Source organism: Schistocerca gregaria, chromosome 4 (genome assembly GCF_023897955.1).
Source record: "Schistocerca gregaria isolate iqSchGreg1 chromosome 4, iqSchGreg1.2, whole genome shotgun sequence".
Taxonomy (NCBI): Eukaryota; Metazoa; Arthropoda; class Insecta; order Orthoptera; family Acrididae; genus Schistocerca; species Schistocerca gregaria.
In genome coordinates this window covers 99,248,322-99,271,331 of record NC_064923.1, presented here as the reverse complement: position 1 = coordinate 99,271,331, position 23,010 = coordinate 99,248,322, and the positions used below count along the sequence as shown (strand labels likewise).

Here is a 23,010-nt window from a genome sequence, read left to right as displayed (position 1 = left end):
CATCATGACACCAAACAATCTACATTTATATTCTGCATCACATCATATACATACACAAAATATAAATGAGTCAGCATATGTTTGTTCCACATTTCATCCTAATCCACTGAAATTGTTTCAGCCAAACATGGAACACATACTACTTATTGTCTGCAAAGAAGTACTGTGGGGTAAGAACCATCTCCCATTGGGAGGGAGTGGTGGTGGGTATGGAAGTTCGGGAAGAGGAGATGGATTGAGAGAGGCAGAGGAGGAGATGGACAGTGAGAAGGAGATGATGAGATGGACAGAGACAGAGGAGAAGATGGACAGAGACAGGGGAGGAGGAGATGGGCAGAGAAAGGGCAGAAGAGAACATGGGCAGAGAAAGAAGCGAGGAGAAGATTGGCAGGAGGGAGGGGGGGAAAAGCAGAGACAGTCAGAAAGAGGAGAGAAGGAAATGAACAGAGAGAGAGGATGGGGAAGATGGAAAGAGAGAGGGTGGAGCAGGAGATGGGCAGAGGGGGGAGGAGATGATGGATGGAGTGTGGAGGAGACAATGGACAGACAGAGGGTGGAGGATGTGGAAAGGTGTATATGCGGACAAGAAAAAAATTCACGGATTTTCCCCACATTTTCCAGTTAAAAACATTTTTTGGGTGAAAATGCAATTTTTTTGAGTGAAAATTCACTACAAGATGTAAACTTTAAGTTTTTTCAGTTGACAAACCAGAATAACTCAAACAATAAGGTTCACAAGAAAAAATGTGTGGAATGCAAAGTTGATTACTTTCGAGGGAGCCATCTGCTGGTGCTAAAATTAGCCCGCCACCCCAGCCCCCTGGGGGTGGGGTGGGAGGCAACATTAAAATATCAAACGGGAACCCCCATTTTTTATTTCAGAATCAGATTTTACATAATAAACTGTGTACATTTTGTCTTAAACATTTGTTTTGATTCTTGGTAGTTGGTGCTGTAATTCAAGAAAATTCATATTCTCATTTTTGCATGCAAAATGGTTACGGATAAATAAAAAATACTTATTTACTTCATAAATTTTGATTTGCTAAAACTAAAACTCTGCCTCCCCCCCCCCCCCCCCATAGGGTGGGGTTTGAGAGAGAGGAATTAGAGTTTTACAATGTTGACCCGAATTTTCTTGAATTACCTCACCAACTACCAAGAACCACAACAAAAGTTTAAGACAAAATGTACGTAGTTTTTTATGTAGAATCCAATTTTGCAATAAAAAATGGGGGTTGCCATTTGAAATTTTAAAGTTGCCTCCCGCCCCACCCCTCCACCGGGCTTGGGATGGTGGGCTAATTTTAGCACCAGCAGATGTCCCCCTTGAAAGTAATCAACTTTGGATTCTATACATTTTTTCGTGTGAACCTTATTTTTCGAGTTATTCTAGTTTGTCAACTTAAAATTTACACCCTGTATATCCTGGACTAAAGAACATTTTTTCTGTGTTAAGAGACGATTTACTTTCCATCAGAGCTGTAAAACATATCAATCCTTTGATCCTGGTGTAGAATTTTCTGGCACATCCAGCAAAAAACAAACACGTTTTCGAAAGACCTATAACGTACAGGAACATGTACACTGCATATTTTTGTATTAAAAAAAAATAATACGAATTCATTAAATACAGCATAGTAGCTTCTGAACACAGAACACCAAAATATAAGTAGTGTGATGCCCATTCTGTGAGACTGTAATAGTGTTCATAGTGGCCTGGATGAGAACTCTCAAATCAGGAAGATAATGGCACAATAATATGTATTCTTTCTTTGTGAAATGTGACTACTATATGATATTTTTCATAAAGAAAGGCTAAGCTTTCACATATAATATTGTTCATCAATAATTTTTTGCTGTTTTTTCCCAGCATGTCATTAGGCAGAATCCTAAGAGCACAGTTCAGACTGCAGGAGCCGAGTATTTATGACATGCATGATTGTAAATACTCACTGATGTGCATCGAACATTTCATGGATTACCTGACTGAATACATGTTCTGTCGGCCACTTTGAAAGAAAAGCTGACTGTGTGAAACTGCTCAAGAACTCACCTTGCACTTTTTTTTTAAAGGATAACTACACTTTTGCCATTGTTATTGTATAATTTGTAATCAGTGAAAAAACTAAAATAAATATGACAAACTAACCTTGAAGCTCGGTATTTTTAGTGCATGTTACCTTTTACGATATATTAAACACAAATGTGCCAGTAAAATTTTAAATGATGGCATAAATGGGTGGTCTTCCGGGCTTCCAATTATTCCAAGAGGCTGTTCGTCAAAGTGTTAAATTTTCAGAGAGTCAAATGCTCCATGATTTAAGAAATTCATTGAGCATTCTCACATGTAACATAACTCGTCTTCCATGAAAGTAAATTTACTTTGAAAGTAACACTTCTCAAATCACCATTTGCAATATTTTTCCACAATCTGTTAAAAACGTAAACAGTTGTGATGTAACACTAATAGAAAGCAGTTTGCTGTTACAAAGTATTGCACAGTCTTTGTCTTAAAGCCTATGACACATTTTACTATCGGCTTGTACGAAGTATTGCACAGTCTTCATCTTAAAGCCTTTGACACATTTTACTGTCGGCAGATGCTTGTATGTTCACTGTGTTTTGTTGTTGTAAATAGCACATTTTCTCTGCAACTAAAGTTTTATTTTGGTGTTATTATCTTGTTTATGTTTTATTGCTGAAATATTATTCAGTAGTAGCTGGCTAAAGCCAAATTCTTTCTTAGAGTATCATTTCTCACCAGAAAAAATTACAGAAATTTAATTAAAAACTAAAATAATGATAAATTCCTGGAATACAAAAAAAATCAAGAGTACTTCCATTTTGTCCCAGATGAAAATATTCCCACATTTTTCTTGGATTTCCTTGTTGTTTTGGGGCATATACACCTTGATATGGAGGAACAGAGGGAGGATGAGATGGCCAGCAAGTGGGGAAGGATGAGATGGACTAGGAGCAAGGAGACAAAGAGATGGACAGAAGGAGGGGAGGAGAATACGAGCAGAGAGAGGAGGAAGGAGAAGATTGGTAGAGAGGGTTGGAGGAAGAAGACAGAGTGTGAAGGGAGGAGAAAATGGACAGTAAGAGGTGGAGACAGAGGTGGGTAGAAGGAGAGGGAGAGGATATGGACAGAGAGGGAGAGTACGAGGTAGACAGAAGGAGAGGAGGGATGGACAGAGAGATGGGGAGGAGGAATTGTATAAAGGAGAAGTGGAGGGGGGATGGACATGGAGAGGAGGAGGAGGAGGAGGAGGAGGAGGAGGAGGAGGGGAAGGGGAAGGAGGAGGGGGGGAGGAGGAGGGGGAGGGGGAGGAAGAAGAGATAGACAGAGATAGGGGATATGAGGGGGAAGTATAGGAGACAAGAAGAAGATGGAGAGGGGTAGTGGGGAGGTGGGAAATGAAGAGGGTGTGAGGAGACATGTGGAAGAGGGAGGGGTTGTGAGATGTAAGAGCGAGAAGGTGTGATGAGGCTGTTGGAAGGAGGTGGGGGTGTGGGGAGGCAGTGGAAGAGGGGCAGGGTGTTGAGAGGCAAGAGGAAGGGGAACAGTATGCAATGAAGCACATGGAGCAGGTGGGAGAGAAACAGAAGGAGGAAGCAGATTATGGGAGGGATCAAAATTTTTCCTGTTTTCTATGACGATACCATAGCTAACATCTACCATCATGCAGCCAACTATTGTGGCTGAATAACACAGATAAATTTATCATTCTCTCTGATATTACATAGTGTAAAACAGCAGAGAATCAAATTTATATGTGTGCAATATATATGACATATGCGTATGCAGGTGAAGCCATAGGTAAAGTCTAGTATATTATAAAATGTATGTATGTACAGTATAATCACAATTTTGTGTGACCTCGATTTAGCAAAAACCCGTGTTAAATAGAAGAAGTTTCAAGTCCTTAAAATTATTCCAGATGTGCAATGCTATTTTATATTTGATTTAACATAATTCCCATTACAGCAAAACCCGCATATTGAACACAATACAATAGTGGCTTTTGTGGCCCAAATGCAACCCACACATTTTTTCCAGTTTTTAGAATCCAAAACATTGCCTGCAGTTCACATTCAGATGCAAAGCCTAAGAAGTTCCGAAAAATGCCGCTAGCTGCCGCCGTAAGTGCTTGTGGCCTTTATTGCTGCTTTTTGCCACTAGAAGTCGCCACAGAAACCGTAGTGTTAGTTTTGAGTAAGGAATGTTAAAGTATTTTTTATCATGGGCGAATTTAGCAATTTTTCAAATATTCATAACAATTTAAAAAGAAACTCTTTATATATACACAATCAAAACGGACGTTTTGAAGAAACTTGACAAGCATGGATTTACATTTCGGCAACTCCAGCTAATGAGAGCAGTGAACGCAAAAATGTTCGTTTCCGTCTGCTTTTGAACTTTGGTAAGGCAGAAGACAGCAGAAGTAACAACTTTCAGCTTGTTCCAGCAACAGAAAAGCATTTTCTGGATGAAAATGTGGCTGCCACTATGAGTTGGAAGTCGTATTGAATGATTTTGGGAGGAAGCAATGACAGTGCTTACCTGTAACTGCAGAAATAGTGGAAGTAAAAGCATGTCAGAAAATCCAGGATTTTAAAGGGAGCTGCAATTGGGCCTGAAAAATACGGGGAAAAACTCATCACATTTCAGCGTTACATCACCAAACTGCGCACAGGAAATTCACGCTGGCTTGTACAGCTGATGGCCACAAACTGCCACCATTTATTTCACACAGAAGACTTTACCAAAGTGTTTCCTAAAGATGTTGTTGTACGTGCTAATGAAATTGGCTGGTTCAAGGAGGGCATGGTTTTAGAGTAGATCAGACCTGTCTGGCAACGTCGTCCTGGTACCTTGCTAGGTTTGCCACATATGCTTGTGTTACAGTGCCTCATGAAAGAAGATAGCCAATTAATGCCTAAAGGACATGTTAAGTGTGCAAGTTTGTCTCAAATGTGCGTGTGCATTAGTCAAGCTTGGAAACGTCTCCCAAGTGAAACTGTTTGTCACGCATTTAAAAAATACTGTATTTCTAATGAACTTGATGGTACAGAGGATGATGCTTTGTACGAAAGTAGGGACAAGGAGTCGCTAGCATTAATAATAAAACATGAAAAATCATGACTGTGTTTCAGTATGCAGTGCAGCGAGCTTGCCTGCAACATCACTGCTGACAGCTCATGTGTGTGTAGATCCAGACTACTGTATTTCGATAGATATTGTGAATTTTCACTATTGTCAGTGTTTTGGGATGGAATTGTAATTTTGTGTCCCAAATCCCTGAGAGGTAGAGCCACTTAATATTCTATCCATCATATGATGAGCCATATCTTTCACTTTTAAGTGCGGCTTGAAATCGGGGTAAAATTAATTAATTAATTTATTTATTTCCCTGAGTCTCATTTCTGGGTTGCGGCTTGCATGTGAGGTCAGCTTGCATTAAGGGCAATACGGTAACTACAGTACTTGCGGCGGCTTCTAGCGGGATTTTTCAGAACTTCCATAGGCTTTGCCTCCAGATGCAAGCATCGTGTAATATGGGCTTTAAGAACCTATGAACTCCAGCATTTGCAGTATATTGGATACGATCGATCATCTTCCATATCGATTCCTCACTACATGCAAGAGCAAGCTCGAACTTAAGCTGTCCGTGGCCAAAGACTAACAACGTACAGCGTGCTAGCACTCAAGCTGCTTTACATGCTTGCAAGTGGCTGAGTGCTGCCTGAGTCTGTACGTTCATAGCAGCATTACAGTATAGCTTCAGTTTATGCAAGTTTGCATCAGTTCATGTATTATTGTGTATTGCGTGGAGAATCCAGCTGTATATCAGTTTGCTCATTGTTGTAGTGAAGTTGACTATGGCAGCAAAAAGAAAAAATCTATCTGTCGTGGAGAAAGTGAACTTGATTCGGGAAATGGAGAGAAACACAAATGTACCTGTAAGTGAAATGGCTCGACACCTGGGACTTCCATAGTCTCATTATCAGGAATACTGAAGAATAAGGAGAAGATTCTGGATCAAGAAACACAGTATGGTTCAAAAGCAAAGCAGAGAAAAAAATGTTAAAAAGTCGCCGTACACAGAAATGGAATCGAAGCTAATGGAGTGGTTCAATGGAGCACGTGCTGAAAATTTACCAATCGATGGGGCATTGATAAAAATGAAAGCATCTATGATATCAGGGAAACTTGGGCTAACAGAATTCAAAGCTTCAAATGGTAAGCTGGGTATGTTCAAAAAACGCTATGGGATAACTTGCAGGGCAGTATGTGGAGAGAGTGCTGCAGTTAGTGATGAAACTGTTGAACACTGGCAAGAAGAGGTGCTGCCACCCCTCTTGGAAGGTTTTGGATCTAGGGATGTGTGCAATGTGGATGAAACAGGTCTGTTTTACCAGCTTATGCCCTCTAAAACCTTAAGTGTTAAAGGAGAAGCATGCCATGAGCAAGCAGAAAATTACTGTTCTTTTATGCAGTAATGCAGATGGCAGTGACAAGCTGGATCCCATAGTAACTGGAAAGTTCCACAAACCATGTTGCTTTAAGAACAGTGCTACACTGCCATGTAAGTACGATAGCAACAAAAGTTCTTGGTTGACTGCGGACTTGTTCAAAAAGTTCTTGCAAGCTTTTGATGCATGATGCACGAATGGGTGCTAGAAACAGGAAGGTTGTTCTCTTTATGGACAAGTGTCCTGCTCGTCCAACAGACTTAGGATTTCTGCGGGATGGGAAAGTGCATTTCTTTGCTGCAAATCGCACTAGCAAACTCCAGTCCATGGATATAGGGATTATTCATAGCCCGAAAAGCAAGTATCAAAAAGCTCTTGTCCTTAAGGCACTTGCCTTTATTGATAAGAATGAAGTGCTTGAATTGAACATCCTGCAAGCAATGCATATGCTCACAGGAGCTTGGAAAATGGTAACTATGGAAGCCTTTCATAAGGCTGGATTTAATGAAATGAGCACTCACAACGACGACGGTGATGAAGCAGCACTGGGCATGCATGACTGGGTGCAGGTATCTAACAATTTACCCATCACTTTTGATGAATTTGTGGTTTTTGATGATGATGCCATCACTACATGCATCCAAGATCTTGAGGAAATCTGCGAAGATGAAGTAAAGCAGAATGATGAAGATATCGAAGAAGACGATGATGTTAGGGATGAAGAAATGCAAACACTGTCATTCAGTGAAGCTATTGCCAGCACAGACATTGTCTGGAGATTTGTCACAGCGTTTAAAGTGGACAAACCTGTTATAGACAGAGTAAATCAATTGGAGATGGACATTTTGAACCTAAAATCCAACGGTGCTAAAAAGCAGACTACCATTTTTGATTGCAGGTATTTTAAAAAATGAGGCACTGTGAAAGTTGTATAAATATTGTATATAGGAAAAGTAACTCGATTTATTATATAGCTGTAATTGTGTAAGTATATTGTGGATGTTTTAATTTTGTAATGTGTTGGGTAACTACGATCTTTGACTACTGCATTAGTGCTACAAAAAATGTTGTAATTACAGTATAGTGCGTAGGGTAGCTATCTCCTTGTTTTATTGTTGTTATTGTGAAAATTATGTGTCTTGGTGCCATTCATGTCAATACAGGCAAAGAGTTCTGGAAAAGGTTTACTGTCTATCAAAACCTCGATTTAAGGTAAACTCCCATTTTAAGGTTAAAAAATTCTGGTCCCTAGAAAAACGTTAAATAGGGGCTCTACTGCATGTTCCACATTTCCTCCTAAACCAATGGATTGATTTTAACCAAACTTGGTACACATACCACTTACTGTCCAGAAGAGAGTACTATGGTGGTAAGCACCACCTCTCATTTGGGTGGAAGTGGCTGTAAAACAGGCTGTCATAGGAGATGGACAGAGAGAGGTGGAAGGAGGAGATGGGCATATAGAAGGGAGGTGATTGATATTGGGAGGGGACAGAGGAGATGGATACAGAGAGGGGCAGGAGATGGACAGAGAAAGGGTAGAGGAGATGACTGCAATATGTGACATAATTGTGTGAAGGTGAAGCTGTAGGTGAAAATTAGTAATGCTGACTCACTTATGCTAGCCTCCAGCTCATAAAACTTGATTTCAACAAACCTCAACCCAGTTGGGACTAGATGAGAAATGCTCACACCTGACACCATTCATGAAGCATGCATACTTCATGCAATGCTGTGAGAATTTTCCTCTCCTGCCAAGCACTGAGATATAGTGGTGCAAAATACATATTGTCTAAAGTGAGAAACAATACAGATAAGCAGCGGTTGGCTGCATATTTGTGAAAACTAACATGTGGTAGTTTTAGTAATGGATTTTGATACATTACCTTAATTGTCAAAGTGATACTGCACATTGTGAGGTGTGTGCATGCTGAAGACCAGGTATCAACTACATGACCTCCCAATTTCGATATCACAGCTTTGACATTCCTCTTCTCTTCTGACGACAGGGTAGAGAGTGACACAACCAGGGGTTTATATTCCAACCTGGAGATCAAATAACATCAATAACTCAGTTATATTGTTAATGTAATGTGAATGACAAATTTCCGAACAAATATTTTTTTATGAGGGTGAGTCAAATGAAAACCTTAAACATTTTTAAAATATTATTTATTGTGCTGTATCACTCTTCAACATAATGTTCCCCATGCTCAATGCAAGTCCTCCAGCGCTTACAAAGTGCATAAATTCCTTTGGAAAAAAATTCTTTTGGTAGCCCACACAACCACTCATGCACCGCGTGTTGTACCTCTTCATCAGAACGGAACTTCTTTCCTTCCATTGCATCTTTGAGGGGTCTAAACATATGGAAATCACTTGGGGGCAAGGTCTGGTGAGTATGGTGGATGAGGAAGACACTCAAAATGTAGGTCTGTGATTGTTGCGAGTGTTGTGTGGGCCCTTGCATTGTCATGTTGCAAAAGGACACCTGCTGACAGCAATCTACATTGCTTTCATTTGATTGCAGGCCGCAGGTGATTTTTTAGGAGATCTGTATATGATGCACTGGTGACAGTGGTCCCTCTAGATATGTATAGCTCCAAAATGACGCCTTTTTCATCCCAAAAGAGAGTTAACATAACCTTCCCTGCTGATGGTTCTGTTCAAAACTTCTTTGATTTTGGTGATGAGGAATGGCGCCATTCCTTGCTCGCTCTCTAGGTTTCCGGTTGGTGGAAGTGAACCCAGGTTTTGTCCCCAGTAATGATTCTTGCAAGGAAGCGATCACCTTCTTGTTCAAAGCACAGATAGCTATGTCGACTATGAAGTTATCTGCATAAAGATGGAAATCGACCTGATACCGATACGCCAGGCTTTCACAGTGGAGGGCACGGGGCGCAGAGCATGGAGCCATTATGAACGCACACGCTAAGCAGCGCATGTGCAATGTCACCTCAGTAAGGCTTTAAATAGCTGAGCTCAGCGTGTACTTGCAAGTACTACTACAGTGGCATTCACCTGAAGATAGCCACAAGACTGCGCCGAAATATCATGGCATGACGATACTGATATCCGGCAGTTCTACCGTGTTTTTATGGAACAATCAGTACACCAGGAAAGCTTTAAACACACATCAACACGTCGTTCTCTCCTTTCAGGAGTCAGCTGCCGTGGCACCCATCTTGCAGACACTTTGTGAAACTGGAGCACATCTTGCACAATGAGGTGTGCTGATCCGTGACTAATCTGTAAACATGCTGCAATGTTATCCAGTGTCACTCGGTGGTTTTCCTTCACTATGGATTCAACTGCTGCAATGTTCTGTGAAGTCACAACTCATTGTGCCTGACCTGGACGAGGAGCATCTACCACTGAATTCACACCATTTGCGAACTTCCTACTCCATTCGTAGACTTGCTGCTGTGACAAACATGCATCACCCTACTGAACCTTAATTCGTCGATGAATTTCAATAGGTTTCACACCTTCACTACGCAAAAACTGAATAACAGAACGCTGTTTTTCTCTGGTGCAAGTTGCAAGTGGGGCGGCCATCTTTATACTGATACTGCAACGGTATGTGTGCATCTGCACTATGCTGCTCCCTGTAGGCCATTCTGCATGCTGTTTGTAGCACGCTAATTTAAGGTTTTCATTTGACTCACCCTTGTACTTTACTTAATTCAGAAACTGACTGAAGAAATCTTCAATATCAGTATACCAAACACAGATGGCTGAAAACATTTTACAATTCAAATGTGTGCCGCAATATGTTTGGAAAATATATAGTGCCGTAAAGGACAAACAGATAGGAAAAGCAGTGTCACAGATGAAAGTACTGATGTAACAGTATTATGACAAGGAAAGTTGCCACTCACCATATGGTGGAGATGCTGAGTTACAGGTAGGCATAACTAAAAGATTGTCACAAATGTAGCTTTTGGCCCATAAGGCCTTCGTCAAAAATAGATCTCTCTCTCTCTCTCTCTCTCTCACACACACACACACACATACGCACGCAAATGCAACTCACACACTCATGACTGCAGTCTCAGGGTACTGTGGCCACACTGCAAGCAGCACGACCAGTGCACGATGGGAGTGGCGACTGGGAGGGACTAAGGAGGAGGCTGGGGTGGGGAGGGGGAGGGATAGTAGGGTGGAGTGGGGGACAGTGCAGTGCTGCTGGGAAGCACGCAGAGATGTGGCAGAGAGAGGGTAGGGCAGCAATGTGCAGTCGGGGCTGTATAGTGCTGGAATGGGAACAGGGAGGCTGGATGGGTGAGGCCAGAAAGGTTATGGGAAGGTAGGATATATTGCAGGGAAAGTTCCCACCTGCGCAATTCAGAAAAGCTCGTGTTCATGGAAGGATCCATATACAACAGGCTGTGAAGCAGTAAAGTCTCACCGTCCAGCCACAGAGGAGAATTCCCCTCATAAATCAGTAGCTCCCAGGACTGGAGGAAGTAAATTACATACTCCACCAGGTTTTCAACTATCTCTCATTATGCCCTGAAATGAGAACTGTCCTGCCCACTGTCCTTCCCACCTTTCCCACAGCAGTATTCTGCCATCCACTGATCCTACACAATATACTCGTCCATCCCAACACAACCCCTTCTCCCAACACCTTACCTCCTAGCTCATACCACTGTAATAGACCTAGTTGCGAGACCTGTGCCCTACATCCTCCCACCACTACCTACTCCAGTCCAGTCACAAACATCGTCTATCCCATCAAAGGCAGGGCTACCTGTGAAACCAGCCACGTGATCTACAAGCTAAGCTGCAACCACTGTGCTGCACTCTATGTGGAAATGACAACCAACAAGCTGTGTGTCCACATGAATGGCCATCGACAAACTGTGGCCAAGAAACAAGTGGACCACCTGGTTCATGAGCACACTGCCAAACATGGCATTCTTCACTTCAATGACTGCTTCACCACCTGTTCAATGTGGATCCTTCTCACTTTTCTGAATTGCACAGGTGGGAACTTTCCCTGCAATGTATCCTATGTTCCCATAACCTTGCTGGCATCAACCTATGTTAGTGGTAGTCCTCAACAATCCAGCTTCCCTGTTCCCTTTCCAGCACTATACTGCCCTCATTCCACCATTGCACCCAGTCTTTTTACTTCTCTTTTTTTCCACTCCCCCTCCACAGTCCCTCCTCTCCCCTGCCCTCCATCTAACCTCCCGAATGCAAAAAACTGCCCTACCCTATCTCTACCTTGTCTCTGTGCGTTTCCTAGTAGCATTGCACTCTCCACCACCCCACACTACTATCCCTACCCCTCCCCGCCCCATCCTCCTCCTTATCCCACACCAGTCACCACTCTCATCATGCACTGGTGCTGTTACTCGCACTGTGGCTACAGTTGCCTGAGACTGCAGTCATTTGTGTGTGTGTGTGTGTTGCATTCGCGCGCGCGCCCGTGTGTGTGTGTGTGTGTGTGTGTGTGTGTGTGTGTGTGTGTGTGTGTGTGTGGTCTATTTATGATGAAGGCCTTACAGGCCGAAAGCTATATTTATGACAATCTTTTCCTTGTGCCTATCTGGGACTCAGAATTTCCGCTATATGGTGAGCGGTAAGTTCCCTTTTCATAATATTGTTACATTCCATCCTGAGTTTCCCATTTTTTGAAAGTAATGATGTAAATGTAGAACTGACAAGGAAAATGAAGAAACTGCAAATGTTTACTCACTACTCAGTGAACAGAGAAGAAAAGGAGGGCAGACACAACACTGAAAATAATGATTTGTAGCTGACCTCTCTCTCTCTCTCTCTCTCTCTCTCTCTCTCTCTCTCTCTCTCTCTCTCTCTCCCCTGGCACTATAGCTTGACAAGAGCAAGTAGCAACAACAGAATGAGTCTAGAACCTACTTCAGTCTAGGCTATCAACTACTTCAACCACACGTTCATTGTCACTTGCACACTTAGTTACATCTGTCCCATTTTTCTGAGTTGTACTCTTGTACTTTTGGAAGACTATCTGGCTGTTTTATGTAAAGATCTATTAATTTCCTACAGACATTTTGACAGATTCTTCCAAGAATAGTCACGGAGTAAGTATGAAAGGGAAGAAACAGTTGCTGCTTATATCCTTTTACTCACTAACATTAATCTACAGATTGCCCCAGGAGGAATGGTCACTATTCGGGGATGTGGCAGGAATGCTCATTTGAAGCAAAAAGCTTTAAATGGACATTTGTACTATTCTGAGATAGAATAAACCTAATGTACATGTGCTTTTGGACTAGTGACATGTCGTTTAAATCATGACAAGAAACTTCCACATCCTTTCATCTTTCCTTTTCCTTCCCTCTTTCCTGACGAAGCAGCCGCCAGTTGCGAAAGCTCGAAATTTTGTGTGTGTGTCTTTGTGTGTTATTTTATTGTGCCTGTCTATCGGCGCTTTCCTGCTTGGTAAGTCTTGGAATCTTTGTTTTTAATATATTTTTCCCATGTGGAAGTTTCTTTCTATATATTAAAACAAAGATTCCAAGATTTACCAAGCGGGAAAGCGCTAGTAGACAGGCACAATAAAATAACACACAAACACACACACAAAATTAGGAGCTTTCACAACTGGCGGTTGCTTCGTCAGGAAAGAGGGAAGGAAAAGGAAAGATGAAAGGATGTGGGTTTTAAGGGAGAGGGTAAGGAGTCATTACAATCCCGGGAGCAGAAAGACTTACCTTAGGGGGAAAAAAGGATAGGTATATACTCGCGCGCGCGCCCACACACACACACACACACACACACACACACACACACACACATATCCATCCATCCATACACAGACACAAGCAGACATATTTAAAGGCAAAGAGTATGGGCAGAGATGTAAGTCGAGGCAGAAGTGTGGAGGCAAAGATGATGTTGAATGACAGGTGAGGTATGAGTGGCGACAACTTGAAATTAACAGAGATTGAGGCTTGGTGGATAACGAGAAGAGAGAATATATTGAAGGGCAAGTTCCCACCTCCGGAGTTCGGATAGGTTGGTGTTGGTGGGAAGTATCCAGTTAACCCGGACGGTGTAACACTATGCCAAGATGTGCTGGCCGTGCACCAAGGCATGTTTAGCCACAGGGTGATCCTCATTACCAACAAACACTGTCTGCCTGTGTCCATTCATGCGAATGGACAGTTTGTTGCTGGTCATTCCCACATAGAAAGCGTCACAGTGTAGTCAGGTCAGTTGGTAATTCACATGGGTGCTTTCACACGTGGCTCTGCCTTTGATCGTGTACACCTTCCGGGTTACAGGACTGGAGTAGGTGGTGGTGGGAGGGTGCATGGGACAGGTTTTACACTGGGAGCGGTTGCAAGGGTAGGAGCCAGAGGGTAGGGAAGGTGGTTTGGTGATTTCATAGGGATGAACCAAGAGGATACGAAGGTTAGGTGGATGGCGGAAAGACAATCTTGGTGGAGTGGGGAGGATTTCATGAAGGATGGATCTCATTTCGGGGCAGGATTTTAGGAAGTCGTATCCCTGCTGGAGAGCCACATTCAGAGTCTGATCCAGTCCCGGGAAGTATACTGTCACAAGTGGGGCACTTTTGAGGTTCTTCTGTGAGAGGTTCTGGGTTTGAGGGGATGAGGAAGTGGCTCTGGTTATCTGCTTCTGTACCAGGTCGGGAGGGTAGTTGCGGGATGCGAAAGCTGTTTTCAGGTTGTTGGTGTAATGGTCCAGGGATTCAGGACTAGAGCAGATTCGTTTGCCACGAAGGCCTAGGCTGTAGGGAAGGGACCGTTTGATATCGAATGGGTGGCAGCTGTCATAATGGAGGTACTGTTGCTTGTAGGTGGGTTTGATGTGGACGGATGTGTGAAGCTGGCCATTGGACAGATGGAAGGTCAACGTCAAGGAAAGTGGCATGGGATTTGGAGTAGGACCAGGTGAATCTGATGGAACCAAAGGAGTTGAGGTTCGAGAGGAAATTCTGGAGTTGTTCTTCACTGTGAGTCCAGATCATGAAGATGTCATCAATAAATCTGTACCAAACTTTGGGTTGGCAGGCTTGGGTAACCAAGAAGGCTTCCTCTAAGCGACCCATAAATAGGTTGGCATACGAGGGGGGCCATCCTGGTACCCATGGCTGTTCCCTTTAATTGTTGGTATGTCTGGCCTTCAAAGGTGAAGAAGTTGTGGGTCAGGATGAAGCTGGGCTAAGGTGACGAGGGAAGAGGTTTTAGGTAGGGTGGCAGGTGATCGGCGTGAAAGGAAGTGCTCCATTGCAACGAGGCCCTGGACGTGCGGGATATTTGTGTATAGGGAAGTGGCATCAATGGTTACAAGGATGGTTTCCGGGGGTAACAGACTGGGTACGAATTCCAGGCATTTGAGAAAGTGGTTGGTGTCTTTGATGAAGGATGGGAGACTGTATGTAATGGGTTGAAGGTGTTGATCTACGTAGGCAGAGATACGTTCTGTAGGGGCTTGGTAACCAGCTACAATGGGGCGGCCAGGATATTTGGGTTTGCGAATTTTAGGAAGTAGGTAGAAGGTAGGAGTGCGAGGTGTCGGTGGGGTCAGGAGTTTAATGGAGTCAGGTGAATGGTTTTGTAGGGGGCCTAAGGTTCTGAGGATTCCTTGAAGCTCTGCCTGGACATCAGGAATGGGATTACCTTGGCAAACTTTGTATGTAGAGTTGTCTGAAAGCTGACGCAGTCCCTCAGCCACATACTCCCGACGATCAAGTACCACGGTCGTGGAACCCTTGTCGGAAGAATGATGATGGATCGGTCAGCGATCAGATCACGAATAGCCTGGGCTTCGGCTGTGGTGATGTTGGGAGTAGGATTAAGGTTTTTCAAGAAAGATTGAGAGGCAAGGCTGGAAGTGAGAAATTCCTGGAAGGTTTGGGGAGGGTGATTTTGAGGAAGAGGAGGTGGGTCCCGTTGTGATGGAGGACGGAACTGTTCCAGGCAGGGTTCAATTTGGATAGTGTCTTGGGGAGTTGGATCATTAGGAGTGGGATCAGGATTATTTTTCTTCATGGCAAAGTGATATTTCCAGCAAAGACTACGAGTGTAGGACAGTAAATCTTTGACAAGGGCAGTTTGGTTGAATCTGGGAGTGGGGCTGAAGGTGAGGCTTTTGGATAGGACAGAGGTTTTCGGATTGTGAGAGAGGTTTGGAGGAAAGGTTAACTACTGAATTGGGGTGTTGTGGTTCCAGATTGTGTTGACTAGAATTTTGAGGTGTTGGGGGGAGTGGAGCTGGAAGTGAGAGATTGAGTAGATGGGAGAGACTGGGTCTGTGTGCAATGAGAGGAGGTTGAGGTTTGTTGGAAAGGTTGTGGAGGGTGAGGGAGTTGCCTTTCCGGAGGTGGGAAACCAGGAGATTGGATAGTTTTTTGAGGTGGAGGGTGGCATGCTGTTCTAATTTGCGGTTGGCCTGTAGGAGGACACTATGAACAGCCGGTGCGGATGTGGAAGAGGAAAGATTGAGGACTTTGATTTGGGATAAGAGTTGACGGTTGTGTTCATTGGCCGAGTCGTGTATAGGTGAAGGATTAGGCAGGTGAGGGCTATGGATTGTGCAGTTTGGAACTGGTATAAGGACTGATGGAAAGAAGGATTGCAGCCAGAGATAGGAACTTTAAGTGTGAGGCCTTTGGGGGTAATGCCAAATGTCAGACAAGCCTGAGTACATAAAATATGGGAGCGTAATCTGGCTAGGGTGAAGGCATGTTTGCGGAGGGAATGTAAATAAAATTTAATGGGGTCGTTGTAGGGATGTTGTGAGGTTGACACGGTATTAGAAGGTGGAAAGGGTAACATGAGGTTAAAGTGAAAATAAATAGATATATATATATAGGGAGAGATAAGGTCTGAAAAAAGTCGAAAAAGTGTTGGTTTGAGATGAGCTATGTTGATCCTGTGCTGAACTTAGGTTGGTGAACAACAATGGGTGCAAAGGTTAGGTAGTTGTGTTGTCTCCAAAACACCTTAAAGGGTGGGGAAATTCAGGAAAATTTCGAAAAAAATGCGTGTAAATGTATTCAAAGGACTGGTTATGTACTGGCAGGCTATGAAAATGAGGACCCTAACCACCTTCAGTACCCTCTGGCTCCTACCCTTGTAACCGCCCCTGGTGTAAAACCTGTCCTATGCACCCTCCCGCCACCACCTACTCCAGTCCTGTAACCCGGCAGGTGTACACGATCAAAGGCAAAGCCACATGTGAAAGCACCCACGTGGTTTACCAACTGACCTGCCTACACTGTGACGATTTCTATGTGGGAATGACCAGCAAGAAACCGTCCATTCGCATGAATGGACACAGGCAGACAATGTTTGTTGGTAATGAGGATCACCCTGTGGCTAAACATGCCTTGGTGCACGGCCAGCACATCTTGGCACAGTGTTACACCGTCCGGGTTATCTGGATACTTCCCACCAACACCAACCTATCCGAACTCCGGAGATGGGAACTTGCCCTTCAATATATCCTCTCTTCACGCCAGGCCTCAATCTCCGCTAATTTCAAGTTGCCGCCACTCATACCTCACCTGTCATTCAACATCATCTTTGCCTCTGCACTTCCGCCTCGACTGACATCTCTGCCCAAACTCTTTGCCTTTAAATATGTCTGCTTGTGTCTGTATGCGCGCGAGTATATACCTATCCTTTTTCCCCCTAAGGTAAGTCTTTCCGCTCCCGGGATTGGAATGACTCCTTACCCTCTCCCTTAAAACCCACATCCTTTCGTCTTTCCCTCTCCTTCCCTCTTTCTTGAAGAAGCAACCGTTGATTGCGAAAGGTAGAAATTTTGTGTGTGTGTTTGTGTCTTATTTTATTGTGCCTGTCTACCGGCGCTTTCCCGCTTGGTAAGTCTTGGAAAATATATATATATATATATATATATATATATATATATATATATATATATATATATATTGTTGTGGAAAATTAGTGTGTTGAACTCCTTGTGGACACTCCTTTGGCCACGAAGACTGCAATCTACATTCAGCATAATGGATCCTCTCCACATTTTGCCAGATGTGTGGGGGAACACATCTCAACCACATTTACCCTAATTGCTGGATTAGTCATGATAGTGAAATGAACTGGCCACCAAGATCACTATACTTTAAGCCTTCAGATTTTTATTCATGGGGTTCATAAAGTCTGAGGTGAATATGTACGGTGAACTGCCTGGTCACATCATGGACACTGCTGCTCTCATTAGGGAATGTGCAGAAGAACTCAGGCAACCAGCACAATATGTTCTCCCAAGAGTGAACAAACACAATGAAGCTGAATGTGGGATATTTGAACATTTATTGTGAACTGTACAACAGCTGTAATGTGTTGTATATGATAATGCTTACAGTTGAATGTGTTAAAAATATGTATTTTTCAATTGATGCTTTGTAAAATGCATGTGGTAATGTTTACTAACTGTTGTAGATGTGTAAGTCTGACAAGGTACTTGTTACAACCTTTAATCACCAATAATTGCTTGGATATTCAAACACACTCACTTAGAACAATAGCTGGTTACATGATAACAACTCAGTATCTCTTATTCGACTGCCATGCCGTGACATGCGGCCGGCGCCGTTCGTAGTTAGGTGGCGCTCCCGCACTCAGCTGAGTTGCGGAGTGCCTCTATCACCGTTTGCGCATACTGTTGTGGCGGCACTGTTAAATGTTGTGGCACTGTCGCAACACTTTTCCCCCTTGGAAAAAAAAAACAAAAACAAAAACAAAAACACTCAGTTCCTTGGAGACATGGACAGTGCGAAGACATCCATGGCCTCTTGTGAGGCCCCGAGAAGATCCCACAGAGAGACACGAGAGTATGGTCGAAAATGTCCAGGACGAAAGCTTGTGCGTGGAACGTGCCTCCTGGATGAGATAATGGGTGAAAACTCCAGAGCAGCATCCATAGGTATCGTCGACCTGGCGGTGTGCTCCAGCGAGATGGGTCCCGGAGAAGGCGGCGTCGCGACTGAGGTCGGTTCCGGCGTACTCGGAAGCTGTAGCGACGTCGGCTGCATCAACACGTACGGTAGATCGGCAGCAGCAACAGGACTGGCTTCTCGGGTTGGTGGTGGCGAAGGAAGGGGCGGTGGCACCACTCGTGGGTGCATCTGATCGTAATGGCGAACAACCATGCCGTTGTCCGTATGTATTTCACAAAGCCGGCGGCCGCAAAGAGTCTTGACCACCCCTGGAATTCATTTAGGGCGAAATACCCCAATGGCCTTCATGCAACAGTTTGAGAACATCTTTGCAAAGAAAGGCTGGCACCACGACCTGTGGAGATGCGCCATCCGTGGCCAGAAGAACAACACCATCACGAACAGACAGACGAAGGCGTAAGGCATGGTAGTTGCAAAGGGAATCCGATGCCCAGCCCTTGGTCCTGTCCAGCCAACCCAGCGACCTGCAAACCTGTAAGTGGAAAACCCTCGATCGCACGACATTCTTCCTCATCAATGTGGAAACAGAGTACTTCATCACGATCGAAAACCGGGTCGGGACCCATCGGCAATCGCGACAATGTGTCAGCGTTGGCGTGCTGGGCCGTGGGGCGATAGTGAATCTCATAATGAAAACGAGACAAGTATAAGGCCCAACACTGCAGGCAGTGAGCTGCCTTATCCGGAAGCGACGCCGATGGGCTGAATAGACAGACTAGTGGCCTGTGGTCGGTGATGAGGTGAAACTTAGAACAATACAAAACAACGCTGAACTTTTTTAGAGCATAAATGATAGCGAGCGCCTCCTTTTCGATTTGAGAGTAACGCTGTTGCGCATTGTTGAGGGTCTTGGAAGCATAGGCGATGGGTCGTTCCGACCCATCCTCATACCGATGGGCAAGAACAGCCCCTAGGCCATACTGTGACGCGTCAGTCGCCAGAATCAAGTGCTGACCCGGACGGAATGTGGCAAGACAAGGCGCCAACTGCAAATGAGCCTTCAGCCGGACAAAAGCCTGCTCACACTCATCGGACCAACAGAAAGGGACGTTTTTGCGTAACAACTGATGCAGAGGATGAGCTACCGCCGCCGCGGATGGAATGAATTTGTGATAATAAGTAATCTTGCCTAGCAACGCCTGAAGTTCTTTGACCGTAGACAGCCGGGGTAGAACGTTAATGGCCGCAACGTGCTGATGTAGAGGATGTATAGAAGTGGAAACCAAGATACACGATGGAGGGTTGGAAGAACTGTGACTTGTCCAGATTGCACCTCAACCCAGCCGATTGCAAAGCCTGAAACAGTGAACGCAAATTGCGAAGGTGCTCCTCAGTGGAGGCCCCCATGACAACAATGTCATCCAGATAGTTTATGCAGCCGGGAATGGAAGCCGTGAGCTGTTCCAAAAACCGCTGAAAAATGGCCGGCGCGCTAGCAATGCCAAATGGTAACCGCTGGTACTGATACAACCCACAAGGAGTGTTGATGATGAGAAATTCCTTGGAAGAAGCATCCAACGGCAACTGATGGTACGCCTCCGATAAGTCAAGTTTGGAAAAGAACTGGCCCCCAGCGAGCTTGGTAAATAACTCCTCAGGACGGGGAAGAGGATAAGTGTCAATGAGGCTCTGAGCGTTGACAGTGGCTTTAAAATCACCACACAATCGCAGACTCCTGTTTGGTTTAGAAACCACCACGATTGGCGATGCCCATTCACTGGAGGTAACAGGAAGGAGAATCCCTGAAGCTGTTAATCTGTCTATCTCAGCCTTGACAGGTGCACGGAACGCCAGCGGAATAGGGCATGCCCGGAAAAACTTAGGGCGAGCTGTAGGTTTAAGAGTAATGTGCGCTCCAAAAACCTCAGCACGACCCAGACCAGCAGAGAACGTGGACAAAAATTCAGAACACAATCCACCCAGCTTTTGATATGGAATATCTTCAGATATGAGGTGCACATCATCATCAATGGAGAACCCGAACAACTGGAAAGCATCATAACCGAACAGATTCTCAGTGCCCGCATGATCCACCACATAAAACGTAAGGGGCCTAACAACAGACTTGTAGGCAGTGGAAGCATCAAACTGGCCAATGATAGGAATTTTCTGTTTATTATAAGTTCTCAGATTTCGCGTAACTGGAAACAAGGGAGGGGAGCCCAACTCCAAATACGTGCGAGAATTAATGAGAGTTACTGCAGAGCCACTGTTTACTTGCATGCGAATGTCTTTATCCAGAACACGAACAGTAACAAACAACTTATTTTTTTGAGAAAGCACACCTTTAACATCCATGTCCGACGCCTCATCCTCGTCGACAGGAACTTTAGGGGACTGACACACAGAAGCAATGTGGCCTTTTTTTCCTACATGAATTACACGTGGCCCAATGTTTTGGACAAGCGGGCTTGACATGCTGTACGAAACAACGTGGACAACAAGGAAGTGCGGAACGAACCTGCTTCTGTGGTCGCTGTTTTCGCTGCGAGTGTTGCGGCCAAACGCGACGTTGTTTACGTGAGTGAACCGCTGCCATATCTTCGTTCTCCTGTGAAACAGGCAAATTGTCCAAGTTGAAAGTTGACTGTACAGCGCCTACATCACACCATGCGTCTATTTGCGCGCCAGCAGCTTGAGACACTTCAAAGGATTGAGCGATGCTTAGAACTTCTGACAACGACGAGTTTGGCAGTTGTAGGGCACGTTGCCAAACTTCTTTATCAGGAGCAAGCCGTAGAATAGCATCCCTAACCATTGAATCAGCATAAGACTCATGATGAGTGTCCGTTACAAACTGACATTTCCTACTCAGACCGTGTAGTTCTGCCGCCCAAGCCCAGTAAGATTGATGGGGCTGTTTACGACACCGGTAGAACACCACGCAGTCAGCAACGACGTGAGTGTTTTTTCAGTAATAGTTAAGACAATAAGTCACACATTTCTTGGAAGGACAGAGAGGCAGGTTCCTGCAGAGGGGCTAACTGAGATAGCAGCTGATAGATCCGTGGGGAAATCCAAGATAGAAATAACGACTTACACATAGGTGCGTGGACAACGCTGAAAGCCAAGAAGTATTGCCGCAAACGCTTCTCATAATCCTCCCAGTCTTCAGCAGCCTCGTCGTAAGGAGGGAGTGGAGGCGGAGAAGAGGAAGACAGACAATGAGTAAGCGACGTCGACAACACCTGAATAGCAGCCGTCAGCTGTGTTTGTTGTTCAATGAGCGCTTGCATAAGCTGTTCCATGTCTGCCCCGTCACAAACACACAAATCCACAACGCAGTGAAAATATCCGACCTCGTCACCAAAAAGTGTTGTAACCTTTAATAGTGTTGTAACCTTTAATCACCAATAATTCCGTGGATATTCAAACACACTTACTTAGAACAATAGCTGGTTACATGATAACAACTCAGTATCACTTATTCGACTGCCATGCCGTAACATGCGGCCGGCGCTGTTCGTAGCTAGGTGGCGCTCCCGCACTCAGCCGAGTTGCGGAGCGCCTCTATCGCCGTTTGCATGTACTGTTGTGGCGGCACTGTTAAATGTCGTGGCACTGTCACAACAGTACTGAATAATACATAACATAAATAACAATGCATATTAAATGTGTTCTGCTTTGGAAACCATTTGGAACATGTAATATGTCCATATGGAGTTTTTTGCTTCAAAGGATTGTTCCTGTCTTGTCCCTAAATATTGACCATTCCTCCTGGGACATCCTGGATATGCACCAGCTATTTTATACACCTTTCATATTGGTTTAAGAGATGTTGTTTAGTACAAAGGATTTTACGACACCAAATAGGGAATTTTTTTTAAATAGTATTGCAAATATCTTCTAACTGTTTCGTTACTGCATTCTTATCATTTATTCTCACAGGTAATGTAAGTTTCATACAAAAATGATAGCTACATTTCATGAATACAATGCACAAGATCATAGGTAAACAGGACACTACTATGTATTCTAGGGAGTACTTAAATGGGGTCAAAATTGTAACTATTTTACCATATAAAAAGACTTTTGTGCCTAGGGGAGAAACAGCAACATTCTTAAAAGCAATAAATTTGTTGGTACTTGAGGAACATCTGTTGTAAATTGAAACACATCCATGGTGATGAAAGGTGTCCTAGGAAAATTGATTAAATAGCATCTGGTTCAAACCAAAGCAGATAGAGAATTATGTACAGGTTGCAGAGGACAAGTGTGACAGTTTGTATGGCTACACTTTATGATAGAATTTTGGGAGAATGAATTGAAATACATATAAGTTAGAAGATGGTAGTGAATTTATGACTGAAAGATCCTATGTGGGCAATTCAAGGGCCCACCTTCTACACAGGATGACTTAAATAGGTACTGATACGACCCATAAAGTAAATTATGCATGCTTTACTTTATATTCACACAGCACATACGTAACTTGACTAAGTTCAGGAGAAAGAAAAGAATATATATGAAGAAAATTTCACAAGACTTACTGAGCTCTTAAACTTCTGAATTGCTAAAAGTTTTATTTTGTGGTAATCAATACTCTCATAGTCTGAGAAAGAGATGTAATGTAACATCTC

The 23,010-nt window shown here is 43.9% G+C and overlaps 1 protein-coding gene across 1 annotated transcript in view; it reads right to left on the bottom strand.

Moving 5' to 3' along the window:
• The window catches only part of LOC126267297 (nibrin-like), a 179,017-nt gene that overhangs the window by 103,692 nt on the left and 52,315 nt on the right, over positions 1 to 23,010 (bottom strand). The window contains exon 4 of the mRNA XM_049972374.1: positions 8,370 to 8,529. Coding sequence (XP_049828331.1) covers positions 8,370 to 8,529 — 160 coding nt within the window. The remainder of the gene's footprint in view (positions 1 to 8,369; positions 8,530 to 23,010) is intronic.